This window comes from Andrographis paniculata, unplaced genomic scaffold (assembly GCF_009805555.1).
Source record: "Andrographis paniculata isolate CXL003 unplaced genomic scaffold, ASM980555v1 Contig52END, whole genome shotgun sequence".
Classification (NCBI taxonomy): Eukaryota; Viridiplantae; Streptophyta; class Magnoliopsida; order Lamiales; family Acanthaceae; genus Andrographis; species Andrographis paniculata.
Genome location: NW_026137587.1, coordinates 990,223 through 1,003,698, shown reverse-complemented (window position 1 = coordinate 1,003,698; position 13,476 = coordinate 990,223). Strand labels below are relative to the sequence as shown.

The window sequence follows — 13,476 nt, the reverse complement described above, 5'->3', positions numbered from 1 at the left end:
TCCTAGCCTCCCCTGGCTCATGCCATCATAGCTTCTTTGGGCTACCAACACCTTTCTTTACTGGTGGTAGTTTCGGTGCGACAAGATTAGTTGGCTCCCAGAATTTTTCGCTGCTCACAGCTTTGATAAAAAATGCATACACCCTATTTGTATTTTTCCACCGAATAAACTTGGCTTACGTAATTCAAGACCACCCCACCCTCATTCCCAATGGCGCAGATTGTGTGGTGGCAAGGAATTCTATTTAGCTGTCATCTTCTACAGGTGCAATTCCGTTCAGATAAATCCACACAATGCTGGTTGCCATAAAAAATGTGAAATCTGATAGTGTGTGTCATCTGACTTCATAAGGATGCAATCACCCACTCTATCTCGATTCCTCTGGACTACCTTCATAATCCGTGGGCATATTACCAACTCATTTCACCTCCACCTCGCATGATCTCTTTATTCTGGAGCCGTTGCATCAAATACTGCCGAACGCCTTCAAGCATACTTAAGATATATTTGTCCATTGCCTCACTGATGCACCTGTTGAAACTCTCACATAAATTGTTTACCAACAAATCACATATCGAAAAACACTATGTGATCTACTCCATTCATTGGCAAGTTTGCCCTTCAACTATTCACCGGCTTTCTCATCAATTTGTTTCAAATCAACCATGGAAAATTTGAACTCACCTGTTGTTGCAGCCTTGGCAGCTTTCCATATTGCATTCTTCAATGCCAACCCCTCAAATCCGGCAGTCATAAAATTATTATGCAAATGTCGAACACAACATTTATGCTCCATACTAGGAAAGAGCCCATCCAAAGCATTGACCAAACCCATCTACTTATCTGAGATAAAACCTATATGAAGATTGTCTTCTATATCTAAATCCCTTTTCAAAATATTCATAAACCAAGTCCATGTCTCCGTAGTCTCACTAGCTACTACAGAATACACAATATGAAGTATATAGTTGTTAGGATCCACTCCAACTGCTATGAGAACAACCCCTCCATATGAACTCCTTACATTACGTCAATCAAGACCAATAAATGGTCTACAACCTACATTAAAACCTCACTTCAAAGCATCAAAACAAACATATATTATGTCAAAGATAGACTCTTCCCCATCTTCTTCAACGCCTAACACAACAGTGGAGCCAGAATTTGATTGGCCTAGTGCATTTGCGTAATCTCGCAACCGACTGTATTGATATATAGAATCACCCTCCAGTTCCTTTAAAGCCCTACGCTTCACCCTGTAGGCCATGTCCTTTGAGACGTTCACCTTCAACTCATTTACTATATCTACCCGAAAGGCCTTTATGTTCCTTTTTTAATCAGATTTGAACAGGTTACCGTACTTATTACTCAACCATTTTTTTTTCATATTTTTTACTTGAACTGTTCCTCACATGTGCGTTCACTGTGGTAAAAAGTCACTTGGAATGCCCTATCATCGCTCATTACTCGAGATTAAATCATTCACTTGCACTTTTCATCTATACAGATTGCATAGCAGTGCACATTGTCGGTCTTTGAAAATCTTATTGGTATTTCTTTCACTACTGCGTATGAGTACACAACATCCTTGAACTCAAACCTACTACTAAAACACATGCCAATTTCAAATTTTGGGGAAAATAAATCAACTTCACGAAAGGTACTAAAAATGCTTTTTCCACCCAATTCATCACCAGAATCTATCAATTCCCTCAACTTATTGTCACTTTGGAAGTCCTTCCTCGTCATTATCATTTTCACTCAAGTTGATGTTATCGCACGCAGCTAAAATTCTACCATTTAACTACCCCGAAGGTTGATCCCCTGCACTAGTGCCCTCACCCCCACCTTCCAAATCAATGGACAAACTCTCAGATTCATCGACATTCAGATTATGAACTTTTTTTTTCACCATCAATCGTTAAACTAATACCACCAACTTCATCATAACTTCTTACATGCTCTGATGCCTCATCAATAGAGTCTACAAACTTCACAAATAGCAAATAATCATCACCATTTTCACTCTGTATTTCATATTCACTATCTCCCCCAAACAATTGGATCTCATTATCATCTACCCACTGGTTCTTAAAAAAGAAAGTAATGTTCTCATCTATCCCCGCGTTCATTCTCTCCTTTACATAATGCGCAATACCCAAGTCACCTACAAGACTTGTAAAAACACCATCCTTGAAGATGAAAAATAAAGTTTCCAATTCATATAGAATTCCACAATAAGTAGGTAATGATTGAAAGGTTTTAATGTTAATCGAATCAACTTTAACTCGCTCAAAAGTAGCACATATCCACCCACATATTTGTGTGAAGGAGTTAAGATTTTACCTACAAAATACAAATTGATGGCAGCTAGTTGTGATTCAGGGTACCCATTCCTCCTCCAGTACCTTAGACATATGAAAAAACACCAGGAATGAGAGAGATAAAGTAGCGAAAAAAAATCCAAAACTAAAGCACAACATAACTACTATAGTGAGTTCAACATTGCTTCAAACTTTACGAAAAAAATTTCTTTAAAGAAATGTCATTTTTTACCAATCTATGTTGTCGGGTTTCTAAACAAAATAAACACTCAAAGACGCAAGGCGCAAAGTAAATCATACATTATCAAACCCTAAACAAATACTTGTATATACCAGGAGGAGAGTTGGACATGATGGGGGAAGATCGCTCCTTCGCTTGCAAACATGAAGATGAAACAGAGGGATTTGAGTTCAGGATTAGGGTTTGACAAAATGAAGAATTTGATTTGAGATTAATGTTAGAAGAAATAGAGATGCCTTAGGGGTTTTGTGGTTAAGAAATGTCTAATAGTTGATCAATTTTTTGACATGGGTCCAATTGGAATTTTCAATCAATTTGCTCCAATTGGATCATTGTACAAAATGAATATTAAAATAAAAAACATGCGTAAATTATAGGATGTCCACACGGGCGTCCACGTTAGCTCCGACGGTCCCTGTTATACTTGAGGTCAATTAAACTACATGTCTATTTGCTATTCTAGAGCTCCTATAATCAAGATTTGAAAAATAATAAAAAAAAAAGAGAGAAAGTAGAGGCATATGATGGGGGTGCACATAGTCGAACACATATCAAGGTCAAAATAAAGGCAAAAAAAAAAAAAAAAACGGCGGGGGTGAGGAGACAAGAAAAAACGAAGTCTGGTGGTATATTTGATCTTCAATCGAACATAACATAAATGATAGTTCAATGCGCCAAAGAAGTATAATAATTTGGAAAACGCAACGGAAGAAATATCTGATGCAGTGATTTTGAGGGTCAACAGTCCATTGGAGTTATGAGTCTTGGTCTTTGACACGTCGTTCTATTGATGCAGTAATTCTGGAATTATGGAATCAGTCAGCCCAAGGAAAAAGGATGGTCAAAAAACCGAGTAGAAGCAAACAATGATTAAATGATGTGATATATATTCTGAAACTGAAATAAAATTTGATTTTAGTGGGCCAATAGGATGACAATGGTTACTTATTGTTTTCGGACTTAAGACATGGAAGGTAATGAAGGTAGAATGGTGGAAGCTCAAACAATGAAAGCTTAACATTCTTTACATAGTGATCAACATACATGACAACATCAATTATGTGGCCATGAAGAACTATGTAGATTTGTGGCATTCATGTGTCAGGAGCATTAGTGAATAGGGGATGAAGAAGCTTATTTCAAATTGGAGATTTAGGATCTCAAGGCTATCAATTTTGGGATATGTGAGGACTGCATCCTTTGGAGGCTCGTAATGCTATATGATGTTTATTGATGATTCTATAAGAAGGATAGGGGTATATTTCCATAAATATAAATTTGGTGCTTTCAACACATTCAAATTATAGAAAGAACTTGTGTAAAATGAAATAGAACTGGGAGTTAAATTTAGAAGGTTAGATAACAGTGGCAAGTATGTTCAACAATTTTAAAAAGTACTACACAGAAAAGGGAATTCCAATAAAAAAAAAAATAGTATGCCGAGAACACCGTAGCAAAATGGAGTGGCCGAAATGATAAATCGCATTTTGAATGAGAGGGCAAGATGCATGCAAATGAGGTGTGGATTGCCAAAGTTGTTCGGGCTAATGCGATTAATACGGTGACATTCGTAAACAATAGAGGTACATTATTACCGATGACTAATGAGATTGTAGAGGAGGTGCGGATTGGTAAACTAGTAAATATTTTATTTTTACGGACCTTCGGTTGCACTGCATATGTAATGCTTGATCCTGAGAAAATATTACTTGAAAATGTCATGAGGTGCACATTCATTGGCTTTGGAAATGAAGAATATCAGGTACAAATTTTAGTACGAAGTTAATCACAAAACCATATGTGTTAGTTGTGTAATTTTTTATGAACAGGTTTGTTACAAAGATAGATTGATTAATGAAAGTGGAAAGAATCCAAAGAAGATTAAGTTTTATATTTCCAACACGAGCTCAAGCAACCATATTCCGAATGATAGAAGTGTGGTTGCTATTGATTTTGAGTCGTCCTCCCTTATTACTAAAAGTCCTAAGATCTTAATAGAAATGGTTAACACCTTACCAATAGCAGTGAAAACATCCAAGAGACATCATTATGCGCTAGAGAGGCCCTTACCTACACTTCATTATTTATTTTTGTTTGATAATAGCAAAATGGAATATTTTTGTAGAAGCCAAATATAGTGAGGAAACTGGAAAATGAAAAATTGCTTTCGATGATGAGATGAATTCTCAAAAGACCAACCAAACATGGAAGTTGATTTAACTTATAGAGGACAAAAAAAGCATAGCTTAACAAATGGATTATCAAACTAAAGTAGAGACATATGGGAGTAAGTAGTATAAGACTACGATGGTTGGGAAAGGATTTGAGTTGATATACGATATCAATTACATCAATGTGTTAAAACATGTTGTGAATCAAACAACGTTTAATTGGTCTTAAGAATGATAGTATCCGAGAATTTCAATATTTTTTTATAGCGACCTGGATGAAAAGATTTACATAATGCAACAAGAAGGGTATGTGGGTGAAGGACAAGGTACCTAGTATGTAGATTAAAGAAAAAGCTTGTATGGTATTTAAAAAGCACCAAAAGGTGGTACAAAAAGCTTAACGTCTTTATGAATGAGATTGGTTTCGGATGATGCAGTGCCAACCATTGTTGCTACATTAAGAGTTTTGAAAGTTTATATATAATACTAGTATTAAACATGGATGACATGTTATTGTTAGGGTCTTGCTCTCAAGAGATTTCAAAAATAAAGTAGCAATTGGTAGAAAGGTCCTCGATGAAGGATCTGGAAGAGGAAAAGCAAATTTTGACCATATTTGTAACTTGAGACCGAGAGAGTGGTGAATTCCGCAAGGGATGACCTGCTTGTGTGAGGTGATTTGTCGGACCTGGTTTGTAATACATATATTGACTATTATAAAACTTGACAATATATTGACTATTACAAGGCCAATAACTCAATAATAATAACTACAAATTCTAAATGCGGAGGAATATAAAATTAGTTTTAGAAAAAAAACCTTGGTTAGAGTTTACTAAAATTGAAATTGGATTTAGTATTAATTTTAGAAAAATTCTGGTTAGAGTTTATTAACATTAGATATGGATTTGTAATTGTAGGAAAAATATGACATAAAATTTAAATTAAATTTTAATATATATATAATAATAATAATGGACTTTAAAAATATCTACAAATTCTAAAGGCAAAAAAGATTTAATTAATTTTAGAAAAATTCTAATTAGAATTTAATTTTAAAATTTAAATATATTGAGTAATTATTGAGAAAAATATAGGATAAACTCTAAATTAAGTTTTAATATATTTAATAATAATGAGCCAAATTTTATAAAAATTGACCATTTTGAAATAGAGGTCATGAGCAATTGCTCAGGTTGCTCATGCTAAAAATAGGCTCTCATTGCATACATCGTCGGATAGGAATGGTGTGCACGTCGACCTATAAAATGATGCATATGTCATTGCACGAAACGATGGGTAGACAATTTTATTCATACATGGACAGATAGGGTAGCACCATACGTGAACAGACGCGTATACACGGATGGATAGAATCATTTGTACGTGGACAAGAAAATGCGCACATCAGTTGCTCGGAAGTGATACGAATCATAGAAAGTTTGCAAACTCTAAATTATTGAAGGAGGAGAATAAGAAATTTAATTGTAAGCCACAAATACATAATTGCATCTTGATTCTAGATATTCGAACATATCTTCAATATATAAATCTAAAATCTTGATTATTGACATCTTGGATTATATTAACAAAATATCAGAATTTTTTTACCAAGATTATAGGATTATTTAATTTGGGTATTTTGAATAAAATCCCAAATTATTAAGAAAGTAAATATATTAAGTTTGGAGATTATTCCTAGGATGAACATTTGTGTCCCTTTTTTTTTATTAGTCAATTAGTGACAAGGTGTCAATCAATCTGTAAATATCATTTAGATTTTATAAATAAATTCGATATAATGATTGTAAAGGCAGAATTAGCATTTCACTCAAAATTTATATTTCTTTTTAATTCTTGTAATTTATAATTTTCTTTTTCTCTAATTATGTTACTATTAAATGTTTAGGTATTGTGTTTGGTAAAAATCAGAATTTAATTACTCTAAATTCTAAAAAATAAAAAAAAAAAGTCTTTGATTCTTATCGGATTATAAATTTTCAACGCAACGAACACGCAAGGTAAAAACTTACAAATAGTATTTGTGTTGTGTTCACTTAGTAAAAAAAAAAACTTAATAATACTAAAGGCAGTTATTCTATGTACAGACGCCAATTGGTTTTTAGGTTAATAAATGATCGTTAGCTATTTGTACACTTCTCTTTAGGCGTTGACTATAATAGCCATCTTTTTAATTTGTCCTAAGTGCGTAATACTATACATGTATTTGTTCCAATTCGGCGTTGACAATTTTGGCTCAGCAGTTATTACAAAGGAGCCTGTATTAGTTCTGCCTTCCCTGTGCAAATTGTCTACAGATTCTATTTATGCACAAATTCGCAACTGTTGGTTTTCTTAATCTTGTAAACGATAACCCTTGAGTGCAAAATGATCTCTCCTAAATCAAGAAATACCTGATTTTCTCCTCCCTGTATTCAACATGAGCAATCTAGTAAAGCCGATAGTCGAATCTATGTCCGACGCAGCATACGATAGGGGTTGATCGATCTCCATCCAATTCTTATTTCACTACAAGAAATTACAGCAGTTCGTGTGTACGTGAATGGAAGTGGAAGAACACAGGTACAGGTACAGGAACAGGAAGAAGAAGAACAGCAGTGTGGGTGTGGTGAAGAAACTTAAGGGTTTTCTCTATGGATTGGGCAATGGCAGCAAGAGCCGTGTAAACCCAAGTGCAGGTTGTTTCTTGGTGTGTGTAGGGCCTGAGAAGGAGAGGTTTGTCATCAAAACTGAGTGTGCCAATCACCCTTTGTTCAAGATGCTTCTAGAAGACGCAGAATCCGAGTATGGGTTCAGAAATGAAGGCCCTTTGCACCTCCCTTGCGATGTCGATTTATTTTACAAGGTACTGGCTGCAATGGATGCCGGCGATGATCTTCTCCGGCACCATCACGGCGACTTCGGATGTTGCTCTTGCAGCCCCTTCAGGAGATCGTATGATCAGTTGACCCCGCCGAGGATGCTCAAGAGAAATCACCACTTTTAGGGCCAAGTCATCCTATAAATGTTAGGGCTGAATTCGCTTCAAGGAAATCGCTTGCTATGCGAGGCTCGGATTTTGTGTTTTAAAATTTAGCCGTATGTCAGATTTCACCAAATTATTTTCGAACAATAAATTGGTGAACGAATGAATGAATGAATGTATCTATTAGATTGTATAATTTGGAGATTCCACTCATAGATTTCATTGTGTTTCAGAGTTTGTTGTTTTATGATTACTAGGCATATTGTATATTTTCATTTGCTTTGTTTGTTGTATGTAATTCAATCAATGGTTGAAATAATGCTTGTGCATTCATTGTTTTTCTTTTCATTGTTATTTTGGTTTTTGATTGTTTTTTTTTTTTTTGCATTCATTGTTTTTTTTTTTTTTTCTTTTTGGTGGTCCACAGCACAAATTGGAATAACCCATTGAAGAGAAATTATTGATTAGAGATCGAACCTAATTCTACTAATAATAACGGAAACTGAATACAAAGGAAAACATCTAAAAGTTTATGTTGTAAATTTATATCTCGATTGTTGGGCTTTATCGAACAATATCACGTAAAGAAATAAGATACAAATTTAATTAGTATAAAGGGTTTGAATCGAATCCAGTGGACCAATCTAAGGAATTGACCAACTTGTATTACGAGGGACCAATTGAGCTAGATCAAGATCAAAATTTCCATCAATCTATAGATTAAGAAACATAAAATGCCAAAAGAAAACCCAAGAGGTTCTGACTAGTTTTTATTTGAATTTAGATTTTAGATTGAAATTTTGTTTAAATAGTAATTGATTATGATTTGTTTAGAAAACATAATATATTTTTTTATTAATAATTAGACAGAATATACGATGCATATTTTAGTTTAAAATAAAAAATAAACCTGAGAATTTGCAAACAAAAAATACAAAAAGAAAAACACGATTTTAAGGTTTTTAAACCACCCCAAATGGTTGAACAATATCAAACGAGCCCTCCAAATTTGGTACAAGTCCGAGTAAGGGCATAAAATGACAAAAAAAAGAAGATAGCAAATTAAATTGCATGAATTTCCAAGATCAATTTTGGATTATGTTTGTAAACAGTAAGTGAGTAATAAAACGACACAGAGCCAAACAGACGAGGCAGGCAGAATTATTGCATATCCTATACTCAGGTCTAACAAATATTAATTACATCACAATCGATATCCTTTGTCGAATGGCAGGGCTTGTTTCGAAGTTCTGTCCATTCATAAATAAAGGGCTTATATTAGGCCTATCTATTTTGTTGATTGGCAAATAGGATTAATTGATTTAATTAAATGAGCTGAATTGGTTTTATATTTGAAATTTCAAATTTAAAATATATGTAATAGGATGAATTAGTTAATTAATCCCAATAATATCCTTGTTGTATTTTGAGACATTCGGTTTTATTATTTCTCTTTTGAATGAACAATGTCGCTTATATTAATGTTTTAGATTTGATACACTATGATTTATGGGTCCAACATCCATGGCTACTTCTTATGGTTTCATACTATGTTTTCTTTATTTATGATTTTTCTTAGTTTTGTTGGATTTATCCGTTAAGGGCCAAATATGAGTTTTATGGTTTTCTGGTCAATTTGATACCTTTGTTTGCAATCAATTTGATCGTAAAATTAAAGTATTTCCGAGTGATGAGGGCACGAAGTTTGTAAATGCTAAATTTTATGAATTTATGCCATTCAATGACATGCATCACCATATATCTTGTCCTTACACTCACTCCTCAGTAGAACGGTAGAGCTGAACATAAGTATCATCTAGTTTATCTATGTTGTTCTTGCTCATGCTCATGCTCCTACTTCCCTTTGGTTTGAGGCATTTGCAACTACTATTTACATAAACAATAAGCTTCCTTCTTCAATATTACATGATTCGTCCCCTTTTCAATTATTTTTGGCTATGCTCCAAATTATTGGAGAAGTCATTTGGGTGCCGGGTGTTCCCAAATGTTTGGGACTATGTTGCTCACAAGTTGAAGCCTCGCACTCAACCATGTGTTTTCCTTGGCTATAGTAGCATCTACAAGGACTTTTGTTGTTTTGATCTTGCTTCAACTAAGATCTTTACTACTCGACATGCCCAATTTGATGAGTTTTGTTTTCCGTTATCTCAAGAGACGTCTTCCGCTCCAATTTCATATTTGATTGTTTCAATATTCCTCGACATATCAGGTCCATAATCTATCTCTCAGCCATATAATCATACTCCTGATCGTGCCGTTGTACGTGGCTTAGCACCTATCCTAGCTGATCATAACGAGTCTCTGCCGTTAGTCCCACTTGGCCTAGCAGCTTATATTCAAGATGATCTTCATGGGACACCTATTGCTCTATATTCTCTGATTGATCATGTTGTGCCACATCTTGGAACCCAGCAACACCTTATGAGTACTTGGAGCTGGCCAAGCATCTTCAAGCCTTGTTATATGATTGTTTGGCATCTATATCTCTGTTATCCGCCCTTTTTGTTACATCTACACCTCATGGTTTTAATAGTGTTGCTAAACACCTAAAATGGCTTACAACCATGCAAGAGAAAATTGATGCACTTTGATTCAAGTAAATAGGATCTAGTACCACGTCCATTTGGTACTAATATTTTCAGTTCAACATGGGTCTTCCGTATGAAGTTTAATACCGATTGATAAATTGAAAGACACAAAGCCCATATGTTTCCTAGGGCTTTACCCAGATTTCTTGTACTAACTTCATCACACATTTAGTTCAGTTAGTAAGGCTGCAACCGTTCACACCATTGAAGCGCTCTATGTTCCGCATAGTTGGCCATTTCATCAACTACATGTTAAAAATGCATTTCTAAATGGTGTTATTTGAAAAACTAGTATTTATGGCACAACCTCAAGTATTTTTTACTCCCGTTCCCCTAATCATATTTTTCATTTAAAGAAAGCTCTATACAACCTTCGTCAGGCACCTCTTGCTTGGTTCCAAAGGTTTAGCTCCTATCTCACTAGTTTTGACTTTTTCAAATTCGTTCTGATCCCTCTTTATTTTACTTTGAGCCGGTGACAAGCCATTCAAGAGTGAATAGAAATTAAGTGAATTTTATAGACTACTTATGTCAACAATATGCACATTCCTTTTCAAAAGCCCTATTGAAGGAACTCTAGATTTAAGCATGCTTGTCCTAGAGTAATTTAAGTATGGGTGACCCAATGGAAAGTCTCACAGGATGCGTGTAAGTGAGGACAAAAGCGTGTTGAAAAGACTCGTATTGACCTGTGGGGCCAGTCTAATCCTCACAGATCCAGTCAGCATGGCTTGTGGGCTGGGATGTCACAATTGGTATCAGAGCCGACTTGCGACAGCCCACAGTCATTGACCTGACTGTTGAGGGGCCTAGTAGTTGATGATCCTTGGGGCGTAACATGGACATTGCATTCTTAAATGGGAGAGGATGTGTAGAACCTCCTCAGGGAATACAAGGTTTTCATGAGGCTGATCTTGAGCCGCCATCCACCCTCGGAGTTAGACTTGCGCTAGGCCAAATCTCGTGTATATGGATGAGCATGTGTCAGGCCATCCAAGAGTGAATAGAGATTAAGTGGATTGAATAGACTACTCATGTCAACAATGTGCACATTTTTTTTTTGGAAGCTCTACTAAAACAACTCTAGAGTTAAGCTTGCTTGTCCTAAAGTAATTTGAGGATAGGTGACCACTTGAGAAGTCTCACAGGGTGCACGTGAGTGAGGAGAAAAGGGTGAGGCCAGTCTAATCCTCACACGCCTGGCTAGCGTGGCTTGTAGGTTGGGGTGTCACAAATGAATCACTATTGACTTCTTTTTTTTATCATATGCAATGCGAGTTCACTATTAAGGATCTTGGATATTTAAGTTATTTAGTCTCTACCACTTTGGTTGCCCGAGAATTTGTTGTCAGTTGTGGTGTTTCATTTCATGATCCTACATTATACTAGTCTCTCGTTGGTGGTCTTCAATATCCGAGCATCAATTATTTTGACCATTCATATGCAGTTAGCTCAGTTAGACATTTTGCTGGAATCGCCAGCATATGATCATTTTTTACCGTGAAGCATATCCATAGATATGTTAAGGGTACTTTGAGCTTTGGTCTTTCCCTTTACTATGAGTTCTAACTCGTTGATCATCGGACACTCTAATCCTGATTAGGCACATTAAAGTGAGACACCATTTTATACGAATAGGTACTCCATCTTGCATGGTAGTAACCTTGTATCTTGGAGCACAAAGAAACAATCTTTAGTTGTTTGCTCTAGTTTTGAATCTAAGTACCGGGCTTGAAGAATGCAGCTTCCGAATTGGTTTGAGTGATGAATATCCTTCGTGAGCTTTGTAACAATTTGCTCTCTCAACCTACTCTTTTAGTAGTAAGAGCGATATATTCCTAAGTCAAAATTCAATGGGCAAAAAGGAGCTAAGTACATTGATTTTGACTGTCACTTTGTTCGTGAGCTTTGTCTCTCTTTGAAAGTTAGTCACTAGTTTTGTGCCTTCTCATCTTCCGTTAGTTGATATTTTCATAGAGAGTACTCCTTGCCTTTTTTTGGAGTTCCTTTGGTCCAAGCTTTTGGGTATGTCGTAATCCCACACAACGCTTGATGGATGAGGGGTAATAGGATTAATTGATTAAATTAAATTAGTTGAATTATTCTTATTTTTGAAATTTCAAATTTGAAATAAATTTAATAGGGCTAATTGATCCTATTAATATATTTATTGTAATTTTGAGCAATTCAGTTTTATTATAAATACAAGCATTTGCATCACCATAATTATCGGTGATTTTCTAAATCTTTTTTTTTCTTTTGTTTGCCCTGGCTAGTTTTCTTTTCTAAAGTGTTGATTGGCCCTTGTTATTTTTTTTTATTTTTCTAAAGTGTTGATTGGCCCTTGCTTTTTTATGGACTAGTACGTGTGCATACGCTTATATATTATTCTTTCAATATGAACTTGAAGAGAATTAACCCACCGCATCCACGTATCCTACCTATTCTCAAGTAATAATTTTTAAATGGCATTAAGAAATGTTTGGTTTGTCCAATGTTAACATTTATAATACATCGAAAATAAAAATAAAAAAATAAAGCCTATTGTGTTTCATGAGTGAGAACCAATCGCCCACCTTTTGATAAAATATTACCTAATTTTTTTTAGTTACATTTATTTATATAAATATTGGTATTTGAGATTTATTATCATATGACTAATGGAAATTCTTATTAGATTGTTCTATTGTAAAGTCTCGAAGTTTATTGAACACCTACGCTCAACACCATAAGTCACTTCCCAAATCCTACTAATGGAAAAACATTAGGAGGATCGACAAAAGAAGAAACTTAGGAGTCATTTTCTCTCTAAGTTTCTTCTAAGGAGAAAATGTGCTCTATGGTCCCTCACATTATTCCGGACATAAAAAATATTCAAATTCAGGTAATAGACAAGAAGGCCCACTCGAGCCAGACAAGAATCTTGGTACGAATCCATCACAAACATCTATCAATACCATCAAAATGCAACTCGATAAACTTGAGTACTACCCCATCCGTAGGTGAAAATAGTTAAAAGCCTCCTTGGGAGGTCATATATAAAGTCTCGGACAACTATCGATACTTCAAAATTAAAAAATGACTTTGGAGCGAGTATTATCCCACGATGTAGTAGTAGACGTAAGTTTCAAGAAGCAAGGGGAAG

At 35.1% G+C, this 13,476-nt stretch overlaps 1 protein-coding gene across 1 annotated transcript; it reads left to right on the top strand.

Moving 5' to 3' along the window:
* Positions 1 to 7,055: 7,055 nt before the first annotated feature.
* LOC127254617 (auxin-responsive protein SAUR32-like) lies at positions 7,056 to 8,061 on the top strand. Its single transcript, XM_051279826.1, has one exon. It carries the CDS (start codon positions 7,300 to 7,302, stop codon positions 7,741 to 7,743), a length of 444 nt encoding a protein of 147 aa, XP_051135783.1. The 5' UTR covers positions 7,056 to 7,299; the 3' UTR covers positions 7,744 to 8,061.
* The last annotated feature ends 5,415 nt before the right edge of the window (positions 8,062 to 13,476 follow it).

Bases quoted from the DNA above. Each gene is read 5' to 3' on its own strand.
- LOC127254617 (XM_051279826.1), top strand. From the start codon at position 7,300: ATGGAAGTGGAAGAACACAGGTACAGGTACAGGAACAGGAAGAAGAAG.